Raw genomic sequence first — 20,130 nt, forward strand, 5'->3', positions numbered from 1 at the left:
AAAGCTGAAACTCCAGTACTTTGGCCACATCATGAGAAGAGTTGACTCATTGGAAAAGACCCTGATGCTGGGAGGGATTGGGGGCAGGAGGAGAAGGGGACGACAGAGGATGAGATGGCTGGATGACATCACCAACTCGATGGACGTGAGTTTGAGTGAACTCCAAGAGATGGTGATGGACAGGGAGGCCTGGCTTGCTGTGATTCATGGGGTTGCAAAGAGTTGGACACGACTGAGCTATTGAACTGAAAGTTCAGTATGCTGAAATAAGTGGTGTGGTGAGAGAGTTGGTAAAGATGATGTAGGTAAACAAGGAGGACTCAGGATATGAAGAGCCTTATATCCCATGTGCAGGTGTGTAAATTTTCTCTAGCAGCCAGAGAGGAAGCTCTAAAGACATTTAAGTTGGGATTGATATGATTTTCATTCTGGTCACTTCACTCATACTTCAGAAATGCCACTCTAGCAGCCTTACTGGTGCCAGAGGTAAGAGATTCATCTTGAAATAGTCCAGATGAGAGGTGATGAGAGCATGAAGGAGAAATACTTGATAAAAGGATGTATGCTGCTGATGTACTCAGTCGTGGCCGACTCTGTGATCCCATGGACTGTGGCCCGCCAGGTTCCTCTGTCCATGGAATTTTCCAGGCAAGAATACTGGAGTGGGTGGCCATTTCCTTCTTCAAAAGGATGTATGAGACTATTATAATTTTATGAAAACAATTTTTTTTATGATCATACAACTTTTGGTTTTGTTTCTATAACTTAAACAACCTTCTAATATAAATCTAGTTTCACCAATAGACACTCTCATTGAGAAAAGAACATATTGATCAGACAATTTAAGTAATCCAGTTGGGATTGAAGTTTACTTTTGATATTTATCATCTGCCTCATGAGCTTTGCTAGTAAAGCCAATTCTTTAGAGGCTAACCACCCCTTTCAAATATGATAACTTTAATTTCTGAACATGCAGAATTGAGAATAAGACCCTTTAGTAACATCTCCAAAGTACAGAGATCCTTCAAAGTCTTAAACAAATAGAATTACTATTTATGAGCGGTATTATTAATCATAAACTTTTTACACCATTCTACAAAAATTTAGAATTTATTAGGAATTTCAGCAAAACAAGGTCCTGAACTATAGCTAACACATAATTTGAATAATAAAATATCTTACTTTTAAATACAATGAATTTATTTCCAGTAGCATTCTCATTAAAAACAGTGAAGTATTTTCATTTATTAAAAATGTATTTATCAATAAAATACATAAAGTATTATAAGCATAAATGTAAATCTCCATTGTTCATGTTATTTGATGGTTATAGTATTTTAATAATTAACAGACACATAAATATATATTTATAGGAGACTCTCAAAAATAATGATTCCATTTAATAACTACTGTTATACTCATCAGTATTTTCTCTGTGATCTGGATCCAACATCAGATGGACTGGTCCTTGGCTGGCTGTTCTGTAACATAATTTCAGAATATATTCTTTTACTGTAGTATTCATAGACTTTAAGGAAAAACCTGTTAGGTGGATCTCCTTACAGATTACAGATTTTAATAAGACTGAACTCATAATTCAATTTCTCAAATGCTACATAAACATCAATCTCAACATGATGACTATCACTTTATATAAGGCATCATACTAATTATAATGGTTCATAATTTTTACTCTTTGCTATTGGCAAGATGTTTACAGGTGCTTTTTAAAAATCATAACCTGCTGTGTAAATGGTCAAAATTTAATAATTTTAGTTTCTATAGGAATCACTTGGAGCCCATACAATACCCTAGGAGTAGTTTAACAATGTTAGGCTAAAGAAGTTCTTGGGAAAGTGATTGTTAAAAATTCATTAAATTTATTTTATTTTATTTTTAAAAAATTTTTTTAATTAATTTTATTTTATTTTTAAACTTTACATAATTGTATTAGTTTTGCCAAATATCAAAATGAATCCACCACAGGTATACATGTGTTCCCCATTAAAAAAGCAGGTAAAATATTCCAAACTGAAAATTCTGCTTCTAAGATTCCTAGTTTTTATATTGAAAAATCATGGGAGGGCCTGGAGGCTGCCCTGCAGTAACCCTTTTATCCTATATTGTTTGCATTTTATCTGTATGTCCGTGTTGTAATGCACAGACTTACTTCCTTACTTGAGGAAAGGAAAGTGTTTTCTGCTTTCGAGTCCCAGCCTGACACAGGGTAAGAACTAAGCCTTTATTTGTTCAGTGAATAAAAATAGGCAAATACAATAATTTTTACAAAAAGAAAAAATCAGACTGCTACGGTTTCCAAAAAGAAGAACTTCTAAATTTTGGGTAAAACAAAGTCTGAGCTGGGTAAGCCTATCAGGGATGACACTGAAGTCAAGTCTTAAAAGAATAGAGGAGAGAGGAGTTTAGGAGCACTCCTGTGAAGCAGTGGGAGCAGTGTGGGCCCGGGATGCTGCAAGAAGTTCCAGGGAGACCTGCTTCTTACTCAAGAGTATGTAAATTATGACCTGTAGAGCAACTGGAGATGAGGGTGAAAAGCTCTTGAGTGTAGTTCTCTGGAGTTTTTAAAAATTACTTTTCATTGTCTATTTATTTATTTTTGGGTGCACTAGGTCTTCGTTGCTGCACCGGCTTTTTCTAGCTGCAGCAAACAGCGGCAGCTCTTTGCCGCATTGGGGTGACTTCTCTTGTTGCAGAACACAGGCTCTAAGTGAAGGGGCTTCAGCAGTTGTGGCCCGTGGGCTCTGCAGTTGTGGGTCACAGGCCCTAGAGCACAGGCTCAGTAGTTGTGGTGCATGGGCTTAGTTGCTCTGTGGCATGTGGAATCTTCCTGGGCCGGGGATCGAACCCTGTGCCCTGCACTGGCAGATGGATTCTTATTCAAGGTACCACCAGGGAAGTCTTAATTTTATCTTTCAGGTGATGGGTAACTACTGAGATTGGGTTTTAAGAAAGAGAGTGTTATGTTCCTACCTGGCTCTTTAAAAAGATTACTCTGATGGTGATGGTGTGAAAGACACAGTGGTGAGAGCAAAAAGGGAGGCTGTTGAAATGGTCTAGATGAGACATGGTGAATTCTTAAACTAAGATAATAGCCGAAATGGAGAGGAGTCAGTGGATTTGAGATGCACTTTATTATTGGGAGGATTTATTGACTAGGGGTTAAGGGAGAATGAGAAGCCTGGATAAGATATAAATTTCTCTCTGGGAAATTTGGTGGATAATGGTGTCATTGAAATAAGGATTATAAAAGGTAGAACAGATTTTGGGGGTTAGATGGGAAAGTGTAAATCCTGACTCATCACTGAGAACGCATCACCAGAACTCATCACAGTTCTGAGAGTTGAGAAAATCACTTAATGTCACCAACGTAGAAGATTAAACAGAAGAATATCTGTGAGACCATTTGGTACAGTGCTTTTCAATGGTAGGAGCCTAGTAAGTGTCAGTTTCCTTTCTTCTACTTATATCTCAAAAATGTTCAGTTGCCGCAAAGACTGTATTGATTAAATGTTAACACTCAGGGGCTTCCCAGGCGGTGCACTGGTAAAGAATCCACCTGCCAGTGCAGAAGATACAGGTTCGACCCCTAGGTTGGGAAGATCCCCTGGAGAAGGAAATGGCAACCCACTCCAGTATTCTTGCCTGGAGAATTCCACGGACAGAGGAGCCTGGCAGGCTGCAGTCCATGGGTTTGGAGTTGGACACGACTGAGTGAGTACACAACAACATTAACACTCAGGGACTTCCCAGGTGGCCCGGTGGCTGGGAGCCCACAGGGCTGTGGGTGGGGTCGTGGTCGGGAAACCAAGACCTCAACTGACAGGACAGCTGAGCCAGTGTGCTCTGGAGCCTGCACTCTGCAACCAGAGGAGCCTGTGTGCCCACAGCTGGAGAAAGCCTGTGCAGCCAAAGCAAGCAAACAGATAAACAACACTCAGTAGAGGCCTTTGGAAGAACGCTAGAAACAGTGGTACTTTTATGGAGCATAAAATCCTTAGAATATTAAAAAAGGTTTCAGGTTCACTGCATTTTACTGAAGTCTGAAAAATGTGGATAATTTATATATTCACAGACCATGTATAAAAAAGCCATATAATCTCCACCAGTATTTTCAAAGATTGAGTATGTGCAAATTTCTATGAAGTGGGCAGATAAGTGAAAAAAATCCTCTAAGATCCAAAAAAGATTATTCACTTAGAAAGACAACTAACAAAGCACATATGGAGTACACATGTGTAAAACCAGATATACTGCAGTAATAAGTTCAGAGGAGGCTTAGAATATCATAGATGGATTGGTCACAGCATGCTTCATGGGAGAAGTAACATTAAACTACAGCTTAGAGGGTTGTGTCTGAAGAGTAGAGCAAAAATATAGTGCAGGTAGGAATTGGGCAAGAATGTAAGTAAAGCATGAGAAAAACATGAAAGCAGAGCAGAGCATTGCAAACTTAATTCACATTAAATATATTAAACATGTTTGGTTAGAATAGATCAACACTGTACATTGTGGGATTAAAAATTGTTGTTAGAATAATTCATATTTTTTAGAAGAGAAGTTATATTCTGCATGTAAATTTCATGTAAATACTTTTTGGAATGTCACTTTTTTTGGAGATAATTTAAACTAGTAAGATGACCATGTGCATTAGTTGCTCAGTCGTGTCTGACTCTTTGTGATCCCATCGACTGTAGCCCACCAGGCTCCTCTGTCCATGGGATTCTTGAGGCAGGAATACTGGAGTGGGTTGCCATTTCCTTCTCCAAGGGATCGAACCCAGGTCTCCCACATTGCAGGCAGATTCTTTACCATCTGAGCCACCTGGGAAGCCGAGGTGACAATAATAATGATAGTGCAACTTAACATGTATTTAGCACATGCTATGTTATAGGTTCTGTTCTAAGTGCTTTACATGGGTGATTATCTCACATAATGCTAATCAGTACTCTACGGGGGTGGATACTATTAAAGTGATTATGAGTGTTCAATGAAGGAATACAGAAAAGAGTGGGTTGAATACTTCTCTTCTGAAAAATCTCAGAACAGTACTTGCTCTAAGCAATAGCAGTTGACTGTGCTATGAAAGATACTGAGGTGGCTCTCCTGCTCAAAATTATTCCTCTAACCCAAGTATTAAAGTGCCTGAAATCTCACTATTAGAAATCCATTATTGTTCTTTCTAGATAATGGTTTCAAATGATTTAAATGGTTTTATACCTTTCAGAATGATTTTTTAAAATGATAAAGTATCTTTTAAAATTCATACTAAACACATTGCTTGCTTGCTTGCTGTTGCTGCGTCGCTTCAGTCGTGTCCGACTCTGTGCGACCCCATGGACTGCAGCCTACCAGGCTTCTCCGTCCATGGGATTCTCCAGGCAAGAACACTGGAGTGGGTTGCCATTTCCTTCTCCAATGCATGAAAGTGGAAAGTGAAAGTGAAGTTGCTCAGTCGTGTCTGACTCTTCACGACCCCATGGACTGCAGCCTACCAGGCTCTTCCGTCCATGGGATTTTCCAGGCAAGAGTACTGGAGTGGGTTGCCATTGCCTTCTCCACTAAACACATTAGGAAGAAAAAATACATCAGTTTACTTCTATGCCTGAGATGAGAAAGAAACCCAGATCAACACTATCAAGCACTGGTATGGGGGAAACATCCCAAAGGGCAATTGAATGGGGTAAATATGCAAACAGCAACAACAATAAAACCATATATGTGGGGTGGAGGGTGGTGGATTAATATATAAACTTTACTCAAGTTGTGAATCTTCCAGAGAGATATACAACTTCTGGGAATGAAACATCAATTCTCCAATGTTAAACCAATGACATTTGGGTTTTTAGTACTGGGGTACCTGATAGATATTATACAATTAGTGTTCCTAGGTGGAGAAATTTAGTTTCTGAATTAACTACATAATACTTGTACATTGTAAAGCTATGATATAGTATTATAATTTAAAAACAAAATTCTTGTTCATATGGCTAGGAAAACATTGGAGATGAATGAAAAACAAAAAACACTGATAAAAAACTTATCTGCAATATCTCCAAAATAACAAATACTTTTGAACAGACATTTTTGCCATTTAAAGAGATAGAAATATTTTTTGGAAAAATCTCTATTGACTAGAAATAGGCTATACTACAGGTGTCCTGGTAAATACAATTTTAATGGTCTCTTGAACATACAGAAAGTGTAAGAATATGGTTATATATTGCCTTTTTAGAACTTTCATATTAAATAATTTTACATATATAAAATACAGTGAAGATCCAAGAACAAATTTTGAAATCTTTTAAAAGACCAAAGTACATCGAAAGCCCATGCACTTTATTCCAAAGGGAGGAACTAAGCTTGGACATCTAAAAGTGTGGACATCTGTTTTTGGGACTATAGATAACAAGCAGTTAAATAGAATTGGGCAAGATACAGGTAGAAATAAGCCCAAGTGATTAAAAGAAAAACAGGCTACAAAAACACAAACTGAGAACTCTGCATTCATAATAACCTGAATAAAAAAATAACCTGAATCTAATAATGAGAAAACAACCAGACAAATCCAGATTATAGGGTATTCAATATAATCGGTCTGGATGCTTCGCAAGTGTCAATGTAGATGAAAGACTGAAAAACAGGAGACTTTTCTAGGTTAAAAGATACAACAACCAAATGCAACATTATAATCCTGGGTTAGATCCTGGATCAGAGAAATAAAATAGCCACAGAGAGTTTTTTTTAGACAACTGAAGAACTTTGAATGTGGAATGTATATCAAATAATATGTGATATTAAATTTCTCGGGTGTGATAATTTTGATGGAAGGTGAATTTCTGTATGCTGGGGTATTAGAGGGGAAGTATCACCATGTCTACACTTTTAAGCAGTTCATTAAAATATATGTTTGTGTGTGTGTAACTATGCATCTTCTGTCCCATCTACCCTGTCCTATCTGAGCCCACCTATTCTACTTTGCTCTTTCATTTGCCCATCCATCCATACATCAGATAAACCAAAGACGGCAAAATGTCATCAGCTGGTGAATCTAAATGAAGAGTAAAATAACATAAAATAAAAACAGCAGACAGACGGTCAAACAAAAATAAAATGTTCAAATCTCCAGGCAGAATATGGCAAATGAAACCGTATTGATGGAGGAGGGGAATGGAGTAATTTTGATGTCATAACTCTGTGAATTTATACCATTTTCCCTGAGAAAGGAAGGTTGCTGACCGATGTTACTGATGTTAAAATAAGGAAGAGTAACGTTTTTAGAGAGAAAGTTAATGGTTACCATCTGTCAATTGACGAAATGCTCTCAATGTAAAAATCTTTATATTATGATTTTTTAAATGAGAGGATATTTGCTTGATTCTAAGAAAACATCTTATAATTAAAAAGTTGATTGGGGAGAAAAGCTTCCTAAAAGTCAATCTCAAGAAAAATTATTACCAATAAAGGATTTTTACATATAAAAACATGATGTTTCCTAAAAAAAGAAAACAAAAAATACTCTGAAAATACTTACCAGAAGTGGTATTATTTGTAAAGTACTTTTGATGGATGGATTTTTGCAAATGGTTTCTTGTATATCTGAAATAATTATACCATGATATATAAATAATTTAGTTATATATATTGAAAGGACTGGCTAAAGAATCAAATATTAAATTCTGATGTGTCAAAATATTGAAAACTGAATAAGAAACTTTTTTCCTTATTGTACTCAGAAACAGTCGAGTTAATTTGATTAAAAACTATTATTATACACAAAATTTATGTTCCTAAAAAGACATTCCTAGTACTTTGACTGTTCCATACCAATCTTTATTCAAATGCTAGGTTATTTTTTCTTTAAAATTTTTCTATCTTCTTGTTTTTTTCTTTTTTAATTTTTCTATCTTTTTAAACAAAAAACAAATTTCATTCTTGGAGGATCTCAGGAAAAAGGAGGAGATGTTTAGCTACTGAGGTGCAAAAAGTTTAGTAATTTGGTCAGCTCTTGCCTTTTCAATGTTTTTGCTTTTGTCCATATAATTGCAAGGATCTGGACAAAAGAAAAAAATTAAGACAGAATCTTTTATATGAAGCATTTAAGATATGTGGAAGTATCTAAAGGAAAAAAAGAACCCTCCAAAAAAACTGACTTGATGCTTTTATTCTATATCTGCTTAATTTTTGGAGAAGGAAATGGCAACCCACTTCAGTATTCTTGCCTGGAAAATCCCATGGACAGAGGAGCCTGGTGAGCTATGGTCCATGGGGTTGCAAAGAGTTGGATGCTACTGAGCACAGCACAGCTGCATAATTTTACCTTAAACCTACAGCTTTAGTTATGTATTGCTTTTGTAGATTCAGCACACTGTCTTTTATTAATGTATTAAGCATTTAATTTTGAAATTAACATAGAGTATGTAAAACATACGTGCATATTTATTCAGTAATAATAAAGCTAATGTCTTGTGTAACTACCTAGACTAAGATATTTGAACATTATCATCACTTTGGAGAAATCCTGGAATACCTCAGATGCTCTGGGGATTGCATTCTCTTCCCTGCTCACAGAGGTAATGCACTAAACTGGCTTTGCTTCTTTATAGATTTAATACATGTATACATATCCCCCAAATAATTGTCTAGTTTTGCATGTTTCTTTACATAAATGGTATTTCCGAGATTTGCCTTATTTTGCTCAAAATTATATATTATTTGGATTCATCCATGATGACGTGTGTAGATCTAATTTTCCATGCGTGTAGCTGTTCATTTTCCTTGTTGAACAGTAATCCAGAACCTGAATATACCACATATATATGTGTGTGTATATATATATATGTTTTAAAATTTTTGGCTTTTGTTGTTATGATGATCTCTATCCGCTGGAGAAGGGAATGGCAACCCGCTCCAGTATTGTTGCCTAGAGAATCCCATGGACAGAGGAACTTAACAGGCTACACTCCATGGGGTTGAAAAGAGTCGGACACGACTAAGCAACTAACACACACACACTACACGTACTTATACATGTTTTCTGATACACATGTGCAGTTTTCTCTAGATATGCACCTAGAAGTAAAATTGCTAGGTTGTAGGGTATGTTCATGTTCAATTTATTACATGGGTAGCAAAACATTTCCTAAAAGACTGCCTCAGTTTACATTCCCATCAGCATTATCAGAGAGCTCTAATTGCTGTATGTCTTTGCCAACACTTAGCATTGCCATGCTTTTAAACTCGTCTTTCTGATGAGTATATAACTGTACTTCATTGTTTTATTTTGCATTACTAAAAATGTTGAATAATCTATTAATGCTTATTGTCATTTGCATTTTCTTTGTTGTGACGTTCCTGTTCATATTCCCACACCTATTTTTCTACTAAATTGACTTTTCTTATTGATATATAGAAGTTCTTTATATATTTGAACGATGTATTAAATTTTCTTCTGTTTTGTGGCCTGCCTTTTCATTCTTTTAATGTTCTGATAGGAAGAAAAGTTTGTAACTTTAATACAGTAAAATTTATTATCTTTTTCCTCTATGGATTATGATCCTTGTGCTCTACTTAAGAAATCTTTCCTTGAAATCCTGAGATTACAAATATTTTCTATACTACCTCCTAAAAGCTTTATATATATATTTCATATTTAATCTTTAATCACCTTGTAACTGATTTTTACTTATGTAATAGGAGCTCAATTTAATTTCTATTTGGTGCCCAATTGTTGCAATATGAAGTGACAAACAACTTGTCTCAGAATGACCCCAGAAGTTCTTCATAGCTATTTGGGATTGAAGAATGGGTTCTCATCCTATGTGAAAGGGCTTTACCTAAATCCAATCAGTAGCTCATTCCAGTGAAAAAGGCTGCAGTTTCTCACACTGGGGTCCCAATCAGATGTTTGTTAGACTGGTTTATATTGTCCCATGGCTCTTAGATCCTCTGTTCTGGTGTTTTCCTTCAAAAGTTTTGGTGTTTCAGTTTGGAAATTTTCTCTCACCTATCTTCAAATTCATAAATTCTTTCCTCAGCTTTGTTGAATCTGCTGACAAGTACATAGAATACTAATTTCTGTTACAGTGTTCCTATTTCTCACATTTCTATTTGACCCTTTTGTATGGTTTCCATCTCTCTGCTGAAATTCTTATCTGTTCAGGCTTGTAATCTCCCATGTGGAGATTACACTTTTCCACTATAACCTTTAACATATTAGTCATAGTTATTTAAAATTATCTATCCAACAGTTTCAACATCTGGGCCATCTGTGTCTCACTCTGTTCATTGCTTTGTCCCTTGACTGTGAGTTTTTTTCTTGCTTTTTAAGTTTTGACTGAATGCTGAACTTCTTGTTTGGGGTAAATATGTTTGTGCCAGAAAATGGGCATGTCTTTTCTGTTAGACAATTGGTGTGTATGTATGTGTGTGTGTGTCGTTAATCAACTCAGTTTGAGTTTTATTGTTGCTATGGTTACCTTCAGTACATCAATGGTTTCAAAATTCTCTAGTGTTATTTTGTGCTTCTGCAGGTATCAGAGGTTTTTCCCTTAAATTTTCCCCTCTACTTTCAGTTTTTGCCTCCCTGTGTGTCTGCACAGTACCACAAGACTCTCTATGTTCTTGCTTTTCTCCAGCTGATTTCCATTGCTTGTTCTTTGGTACTCACTGGCCTTGTAGTAGGGGAGTAGTGGAGTCTTTCTGTTGTCTTGCTCCAGGCTTAAGCCTTAGGCATGTCCTCTATGCCTCCTCAGTCATTTTGCTCCTCCTTTCCAGGGCAGTCCACTTTGTGCACTATATCTTTGGAAGGTTTTGTGCAAGACAATTTTGTGCCCCTTCTCCAATAGCATGATACCTCTAATAATATGGGTCTCTGCCTCCTTTTTGCTCCTTCTCTAAGAGTAGAAGCCTACTTCTCTTACGTTTCCGCTACACCCAGTAAGTCTTCACTTGTGCCCTGGGGGCAATCAGCAAAGTTTGCTGCCTCTATCCCAATACCTGTGTGTGTGTGTGCTGAGTTGCTCAGTCGTGTCCAAACCTTTGCACACCAATGGACTGTAGCCCACCAGGTTCCTCTGCCCATGGAATTTTTCAGGCAAGAATACTGGAGTGGGTGCCATTTCCCACTCTAGGGGATCTTCCTGACCCTTCCTGACCCAGGCATCAAACGCACATCTCTTTTGTCTCCTGCTTTGGCAGGTGGATTCTTTACCTCTAGTGCCACCTGGGAAGCCCAGACCTTCATTCTGCAGGAAAGAAGGTTCTGCATGGAGCTTGATACCTTTCCTACAGTGCTGGCTGCTCCCCTTCTTCAAGACTGCGCCACTGAGAAAGGATTTCTCTAGTCTCCTATTCTGCTTTTTTCTTATGAATACACAGTATAAGTTTATAAAGAAGAATCTGTGAGCTGTGTGAACTCTTGTGTCTGTGACTCCCAGGGGTTTTATATTCCAGTAATAGCCCACATTTATCTGTTAGCAATTTAAACATAATTCCTAACATTAGCTTGTATGGAATCTGGCATTGCACCATATTCTGCCACAGTGAGCCAACGGTCATGTTGTCTCTCCTTGGAAGTTCCTGTCTTTCCTTGGATGTCAGGCTACTTGGTTGTGCTGGGATCTCAGCTCTCTAATGGGTTCAAGAAAACCTACACTTTTGTTGTTTATCTGTTTTTTCTCATTCTTAGTGTGTGATTGATATATTCCAGTTTTCTACATTTTATGCAAATGTGGAATATATACATGCACACAGTAAATACATATATATTTTTATATATATGACATATAAAAAATATTCAGTAGTTCTCAACCATAGGTAATTTTCTTTTTGCCATTCAGAGGACATCTGGCTATGTCTGAAGACACTTATCATGATGGGGACATTCTATGATTTTCGAAGCCAGAGATACTGCTAAGCATGGTACAAGGCACAGGAAAGCCCCCCACAACAAATGATTATCAACCAAAAATGTCTGTAGTGACAAGGTTGAGAGACCTTGATAAATACATACATAGAAAATATTTTTATTATTGTTCACATCTAAATAGTTTGTAATTTCTATTATAGTTAATTTTCCAGAACATTGGTTTGTTTAAAAATGTTTTTCTTAATGGTTATTTTTTGTTACTCATGTTTGTGGTCAGAGGATGTGCATTACTCCAATCCTTTGAAATGTGTCAATGTGTTTTATAGGATAATATTGGTTCCTTTTAATAAATGTTCTAAGTGTGCGCTTACAAAGAATGTGTCCCTTTGATCAAGAATGTTAATCATGTTTGATTATTATATATCAATTTTTTCGGTCTATTTGTTCTATCAATTACTGATTGTAATTAATTATAATTAATGTTAAAATATCCCCTAATCATGGCTAAAAAATACTTTATACATTTTGAGTCTATGTTTTTAAATGTTTATACAATGAAAATATTTTATAGATTTTTCCTGTATTAAAACTTTGATCATCATGAAGTCATCTTTTTTTATGTCTAGTAATGTTTTCTGCTTTATAGTCAATTTCATCTGATAATAATTCATCTAAACTAGTTTTCCCCTGTGACCTTAGTAATGAGCACAGACATACTTTATTCATCAACATCTGAAGTTAATTTCTGTCTCTCATGGACAGAGGAGCCTGGTGGGCTGCAGTCCATAGGATTGCTAAGAGTAGGACATGACTGAAGTAACTTAGCAAGCATGTACAAAGTTAATCTCTATCTTTACTCAATTCCATAACCATACGAGAGTTCTAGTACACTTTAACACCATTTATGTTCTCCAATTTATGTAATATTTTTGATAGGTATTTAAACTCTGTTTTCTCTTTGAATCACGTACTACTTTTTAATTACATTTATTTTTTTTATACAATGTTTGTTCAAATTTACCCTCTCAGACTATCCATCTGAGATCACTTTCGGTTTGCTAAAGTACAATTTTTAGAATTTCCTTTAGTAAGAGACTGTTGTTGACAAAAACCTCTTAAAGAGTTACATAGACATACAGAGACATACAGAGGGGTGAAAAAGCTTGCATGTCTTCGCCCCTCATCTGTTTAATTCTGAGACTTGTTAGGCAAGCTTTTTTTTTTTAACCTCTCTCTTTGTCTCTCTGGGAGTGTGAGACTGCATAGGATGTAGCTCCTCGGTAGGCCCAACTTTAGGGGGGAGGGTCTTCCATGAGACTACTCATCTTTAAGTAGGCCATGGATTTTGTCTTCTGTTCCCATTTTTCCATGAGGCCATGAAAAGCAAAGCTCAATTTCACTCTGTGGGTTAAATGTTCTCAAGAGAAAAGCTAGCAGCAGCACTCTCCTTATCGCTCTAGGATCTTATTTATATTTAGTTCCTGGTCCTGTGAATTTCTGTATTCTCACCATCTTATTGCTATATTTAAGATTTTAAAGTACATAACCCTGAATTTATGGTTGTTTTTGATGGATGGTAAATACAGAGGATGAGATGATTGGATGGGATCACTGACTCAATGGACATGAGTTTGAGCAAACTCAGGAAGACAGTGAAGAATGGGGAGGCCTGGCATGCTGCAGTTCATGGGCTGACAAAGAGTTAGACATGCCTTAGTGACTGAATGACAACAATAATCCTGGATTTATGGTTGTTTTAGATGGATGGTAAGTACAGATAACTAGCTTGTCACATTGCTGAAATAGAAGTATATTCACACATTGCCAAAAGACAATTAAGCCTGCCAGTGAAACTGGTATCATTGTAAATGATATGAATATAGTATACTTGAAATAGCATATACATTCAGATAAATTTTAAATTGTTATATACTTGGTTCAAATAGGTGATAATCTGGACACATTTTGCATTTTCATTTTCAATTTTTAAATTAAATTTTAAATAAAAATTGTCTAAGAATAAAATACAAAATTTCCTGTACACAAAAAGTGTTCTTCCATACTTACAGTATAATCTTTCATTGAGATGATTAAGGGACTGTAGGATCTTTTGTTCTTCAGCTGATAGTGCACAGATGTTAAATTGCTGCATTTTATTTAAAGCCAGATTTGTTTGCTGTAGCTGCTTGCTATTCATGACAGTTAGAATCTCATCCTCAGGCACTGAAGCTTTCACTAGATTTTCAGCCATCAAAAATTCAGAAGTACTGCCTGAAACTACAGAAACTTTATATTAACTATTCTTTGATCCCTTTTTGTCTTTGGGATCTGTCTTTATACATAACTGACACGCCTGTATGTATTAATTTCACAAACAGAAACCCAGTAAATCTTTTGTTACTTTGCATTTTATTTATCAGGGTCTTCTATATCTAGCATTTTCCCATCCCTAAGTAAAAAACAGATACTCAAAATGATGGCAGTGAGGTAATAAAAGTTCATAGGTGTTAGTTTAACTAAGGAAAAAATACACTATGTATATGTAGATTATTTCTGTGTTGTTTTTATTATTCATTAGTAGAATAAAGAGATGAAGTAGATTGTCTTATAATAGCAATTATGATGATAAGAGAAAAGGAACTTACAGAAATTTTAGAAAATTAGATGATCAGCTGGACAGAATTGAAAGCTTAGAAACTGACCAAATAAAAGACCATATGACTATAGAAGGATCAAATACTTCAAAGAAGATGAGTCAAATAACTTAGCTTGTTGCTTATAAAATAAGCACTTTGGAGTTTCACTTCACATCATCTATTTAAACAAATTTCAAAGGAATTAAAGAGTTAAGTTTAATGAATCAAATCATTAAAGTAATCTAGAGGGAAAAGAAACATTTCTAACTTTCTTCATCGGAAAGTTTCTTTGGTAATGCACAAATCACTAAGACAAAACCAAAAAAAATTTTTTGAGGTTGGTCTTCCCAAATAGATTTTAAATTCTGAAGGCCAAGACTTTTTACATGTTTGATTAATTATTATGTATCCAAAATATTTAGTTGCAGGCAGGAAATTAGCTCTCAATAATTATTTGTTAAATGAAAAAATGTAAAGTAAGACTTCTATATGTGAAAATAAAACATAAGTGGAATAAAATGCACATAATAAAGTAGTAAAAACATTTATAACTAGCATAAGGATCAGAATCCTTGATATTTAAAGAGTTTGCAGAAATGAGTGAGAAAATACTAAAACTCCAATATTTATAGGAAAAAAGAATATGAAGAAATAATTCACCAAAATAAATACACATACAGAAACAATTAAGCTTATTATTAGTAAAAGGTACTCAAATAAGAACTAATAACACACCATTTCTCTGTCATATATGCAAATAAGAGATGTGATATTTACCTTAAGTTCACATACACCCCAGAAGAATTTTGAATGATAATACTTTTCATGAAAATGCTACAGGAATATATAAAAAAAAGCCACAACAAAACTTATTTCCTTTGACCTAGTACTCATTTAATACACAGAGTTTCATTCAATAAATATTAGTTGGGTGCCAATTAAGCCAGGTATTCTAATTTTAAATAATCAAATAGTCAGGAAAAAATCTGATGTAGAAAGATGTTCAATATATTATTATTTAGAACAAATAAAAACTGGCAACAGTCTAAATGTGCAGGGTGAGGAGAATTCAGGTCCTAATTGGTGGTATAACAGTCATGTGATATGTAAGAGCTTTGGAAAATATGTAAGAACAACAAAAAAGAAATCATTGGGGACAAAGCTGAGAAGAAAATGTTTAAACTAAAACATACCTTCTTCAATATTAGAAGTACCCCTTGTAGTTTGTTTTGGCTCACTTGAACTTAGCTGGATACTTTGTCCAAAATTCTATAAAAATAGAACATTAAATCAGAATATAATTCCATATTTAAAATTAGTGATATATATATTGGCTTAAAAACTTTTATTTGCTGTTTTTATTTTCAATTATCACTATTCATATAATATGTATTTCCTTTTTTTGGAGCAGAAATTAGGAATTATTAGAATAAGCCCTTTCTATGGAAACTAAGTGGCTTCCTTGAATAGCTCAGTAGGTAAAGAATCCACCTGCAGTGCAGGACACCCCTGTTTGATTCCTGGGTCAGGAAGATTTCCTGGAGAAGGGATACACTACCCACTCTAGTATTCTTGGGCTTCCCTTGAGACTCAGCTGGTAAAGAATCTGCCTGCAATGCGGGACACCTAGGTTCGATCCCTGGGTTGGGAAGATGCCCCGGAGAAGGGAAAGGCTACCCACTCTAGTATTCTAGCCTGGAGAATTCCATGGACTGTATAGTCCATGGGGTCCCAAAGAGTCAGACACGACTGAGTAACTTCCACTTTCATGGTAACTAAAGATTAGAAAAATGTTTTATGTCAATTTTGGTACATTTTCAGATTGCAATATCATCTTGGACATTTGGAAGAGGGAAGTAAGTTGGGTGTTAATCAAAAGTATTAACTAAAGGAAAGGTAAAAAATTACCCTAAGTCTGGTTTATCATTGTAAGGGTAGGTGACAATTACTAACCGAAAAGTCTCTGATTGTGGCTTTATGCCAAGGACAAGCAAGCATCTTAGATGACAATACTTAGAAAAGAAACAGCTGCCTCAATGCTGCACAGAACTGGGCAATAAGAAATATCAGAGCACTGGCAACTAGCATTTCCATTCAACACTCTTGAGTGATACCAACTCTCCTTCCCTGGATATGGTCTACTTTGATTCTTTACTCTCGTTCTGTTTCACTTTAAGAAATGATTCTTAGATAAAGTTGCCTGGCTATGACTATACCTAGCCTTTGTTCAGTCTAATTGGAAGAGTAACTGAGGCAGGTTTCTGCAAAAACCCTGCTTCAATAGCTCTCATAGCCTTGCCTGATCTCCATTATAGACTTGAGACAACCTGGACTGAGACCATGGCACAAAGTGGCAATTGTGAGTTTTTTTATCTTTCATTGTGTTGGAGGAGACTCTTGAGAGTCCCTTGGACTGTACGGAGATCCAACCAGTCCATCCTAAAGGAGATCAGTCCTGGGTGTTCATTGGAAGGACTGATGTTGAGGCTGAAACTCCAATACTTTGGCCACCTGATGTGAAGAGCTGACTCATTTGAAAAGACCCTGATGCTGGGAAAGATTGAGGGCAGGAGGAGAAGGGGACGGCAGGGGATGAGATGGTTGGATGTCATCACCGGCTCAATGGACATGAGTTTGAGTAAACTCCGGGAGCTGGTGATGGACAGGGAAGCCTGGCAAGCTGCGGTTCAGGGGGTGGCAAAGAATCAGACACGACTGAGCGACTGAGCTGAACTGACCTCTTTTCGATTCTCTCCACACAGAAGTAGTGGTTGGGAAAAATCCAGTGTGATAAAATACATTTCCTAATAACAAGGTGACAAGAGCCAGTGCTATAGAAACTGAATTCTTGTTTACCCTCTTGAGTGAAAACAAAACCAAACTCAACCCCAAACCAAAAGTCAAAACAAAACAATAGGGATAAAAAAAATGAAACCTCAAAACTTTGTTTTGAGTCAGGAAACACTGACCTATTTTAAAGCTAATGAGACTTTTGTAGATGTGTAAGTGGAGTGAGTATGTGAAAGTGGAAGTGGAGCTTCTGGGAAGAATAGAAATGGACTCTAAAGGCAGCAAGATAGAATGCAAAGGAGCAACACACAGGAAAACAGAAAAAGACACAGGAAGACAGGGATGAATTTAGAGAGGACAGTAGTAATGGCATTTAAAATTCAGTTTGTTCATTTTTTGTTATAACAACTATACATTACTTATAAATTTAATATATATTGACAAAAATAAAGAGAAAATAAAGATAAATTGTTGACTTTAGAGATTTTGAGATGTTTGATATGAACAACATGGAAGGTAAAAAGGAAGGACTTACTAGGTATTATTCCATTTGTAATCAGGAAGTTATATTTATAATTAAGTACTATGTTTGTTATTAAACACTAAAAATGTACTGGTAATGTGACAGCATTATTTACATAAATAAAAAAACTAATGATTTGTTTTGCTAAATCATGATTGATTGTTCTCCATATTAATAACTAGCCATATAAAAATTAATAGTTCCTACAATATTCAAACAATAGGACCTTCTACCTTTAACTTGAAATACAAATTTTTCACAAAACATTCTATTTTCAATTCTATAAAAGATCAGAGGTGTTATTAATTTTTTTTCTTTTTTATTATTATTTTTTTTAATTTTATTTTTATTTTTAAACTTTACAAATTGTATCACTCATCCATCTAGGTTTTAAAAAATATTTTAAATACAATCCTTGGATCAAATTACACCTCTAGAAAATGTTATATTTAGGTGACACTTACTTAGCTCTCACAGAATCGCCTCTACTAACTTTTAAATCCACATTATTATGCTTCTGACCTTTACTGAAGGCCTCTATTTCAAACAGCACAGGAAACTCCTTATTTATTTGTTGCTGACTGTTAATAGGGAGATATCTATTATGAACTTCAAGGTCCTGTATAGGAGATTCTCAATGATATAAACAAAGTCATTATCGATATCCCCTGAGAACAATGCAACACTCTATTTTCCTTCTTGGCATGTCTTCCAGGAAGTTCAGGTTCAAGGAGGGCATTTAAACACACTGGAACTATATTAGTCTTTGTAAGCACATTGCTTTATTTTCAATGGCTCTGGTTTACTTTTCTTTTTTTCCCTTTTTTAATGTATAGCTAAATATTAATATTGTTGTGAATAAATTCAGCTTTTCCCCAGAGCTGACTATACATAATAACAAATAAAATGATGTGATTTCTTAAGCTTGGTTTAAAATATTCATTAGTAACTGATCATTTAGGCAAACTAGAATATAGCATTTGGAGATCAGCCCTGGGATTTCTTTGGAAGGAATGATGCTAAAGCTGAAACTCCAGTACTTTGGCCACCTCATGCGAAGAGTTGACTCATTGGAAAAGACTTTGATGCTGGGAGGGATTGGGGGCAGGAGGAGAAGGGGACGACAGAGGATGAGATGGCTGGATGGCATCACTGACTCAATGGACATGAGTCTGAGTGAACTCCGGGAGTTGGTGATGGACAGGGAGGCCTGGCGTGTTGCGGTTCATGGGGTCGCAAAGAGTTAGACACGACTGAGCAACTGATCTGATCTGATCTGATAGTACAATAAGCTCCTAGCATAGAGAGTTCCAGTGCTTCACATTGGCTTCGGCTATACCATTTATGTTGTGGAACAGTTTGCAGGCAGAGCACAGACCTTTAAGAACATTCTGTTTTCCAAGAATTTTTCACTATTGAATAGAGATGTCTACTAACGTGGTACTTACATTCATCTGCTCACTGTACTTCTGTCCTACAGATCCAGGGTTTTGTCTTTTTTGCTCTAAAAGACTTTTGTGCTTATTTTCGACAATTCGTTTTCTTCTTGTAACACTAGAATCTTAAACAAATACCACGACAAAGTCAAAATTTACATGAGTAGACAGTATATATCCACTGTAAAATTCCAAGTTACCTTCAAACACCACAGAAAACCCTAAGTTTCATTCATTCAGTTGGCAAGCTTTTATTGAACTTCTCTTACATGTACTATACATGACACAGGTACCATAAAGATTTAAACATCTCTGCTTTTGAGGGGTCTATACTTTAGAGCAGTGACCTCTAAAGTGTTGTGGCAGAACACCAGGAGGATATGCAAAACAAATCACTGTTGCACAAGAAGAACATGTTAAAATTTCATTTTCTATTAACTAAAAACTAGAAATTTAAAATTTACTGTGGTAAAACATGATTGATACTGGCACCCTTGTGAGTTTGCAAGGTAGATGCATATAGTATGCATACAAAGTATGCACATTGCATACAGTAAACAGTTATTTTGGAGGAAGAGCAGAGGTTCTAAGTGTGTGAGGTTGGCAGTGTTATTTTCATTAGTGTTCTTTTGTGTCCTTCAATGCACTGAATTTTATGTGTGCCCTGGATTTATGGATATCTCATAGTATCTGAGCAACTTCACTTTCACTTTTCACTTTCATGCATTGGAGAAGGAAATGGCGGCCCACTCCAGTGTTCTTGCCTGGAGAATCCCAGGGACGGGGGAGCCTGGTGGGCTGCCGTCTATGGGGTCGCACAGAGTTGGACATGACTGAAGTGACTTAGCATAGCATAGC

The 20,130-nt window shown here is 36.0% G+C and overlaps 1 protein-coding gene across 1 annotated transcript in view; it reads right to left on the reverse strand.

The window, feature by feature from the left end:
• Positions 1 to 1,098: 1,098 nt before the first annotated feature.
• KIAA1377 (KIAA1377 ortholog) overlaps positions 1,099 to 20,130 on the reverse strand; it is a 73,913-nt gene continuing 54,881 nt past the window's right edge. The window contains exons 6-10 of the mRNA XM_010828824.1: positions 19,285 to 19,397; positions 15,717 to 15,792; positions 13,955 to 14,164; positions 7,553 to 7,617; positions 1,099 to 1,481 (exon numbers count right to left, since the gene is read on the reverse strand). Coding sequence (XP_010827126.1) covers positions 1,422 to 1,481; positions 7,553 to 7,617; positions 13,955 to 14,164; positions 15,717 to 15,792; positions 19,285 to 19,397 — 524 coding nt within the window. The 3' untranslated portion in view covers positions 1,099 to 1,421. The remainder of the gene's footprint in view (positions 1,482 to 7,552; positions 7,618 to 13,954; positions 14,165 to 15,716; positions 15,793 to 19,284; positions 19,398 to 20,130) is intronic.

The sequence above is a fragment of the Bison bison genome, unplaced genomic scaffold (genome assembly GCF_000754665.1).
Source record: "Bison bison bison isolate TAMUID 2011002044 unplaced genomic scaffold, Bison_UMD1.0 scf7180017858736, whole genome shotgun sequence".
In the NCBI taxonomy this organism is placed as follows: domain Eukaryota; kingdom Metazoa; phylum Chordata; class Mammalia; order Artiodactyla; family Bovidae; genus Bison; species Bison bison.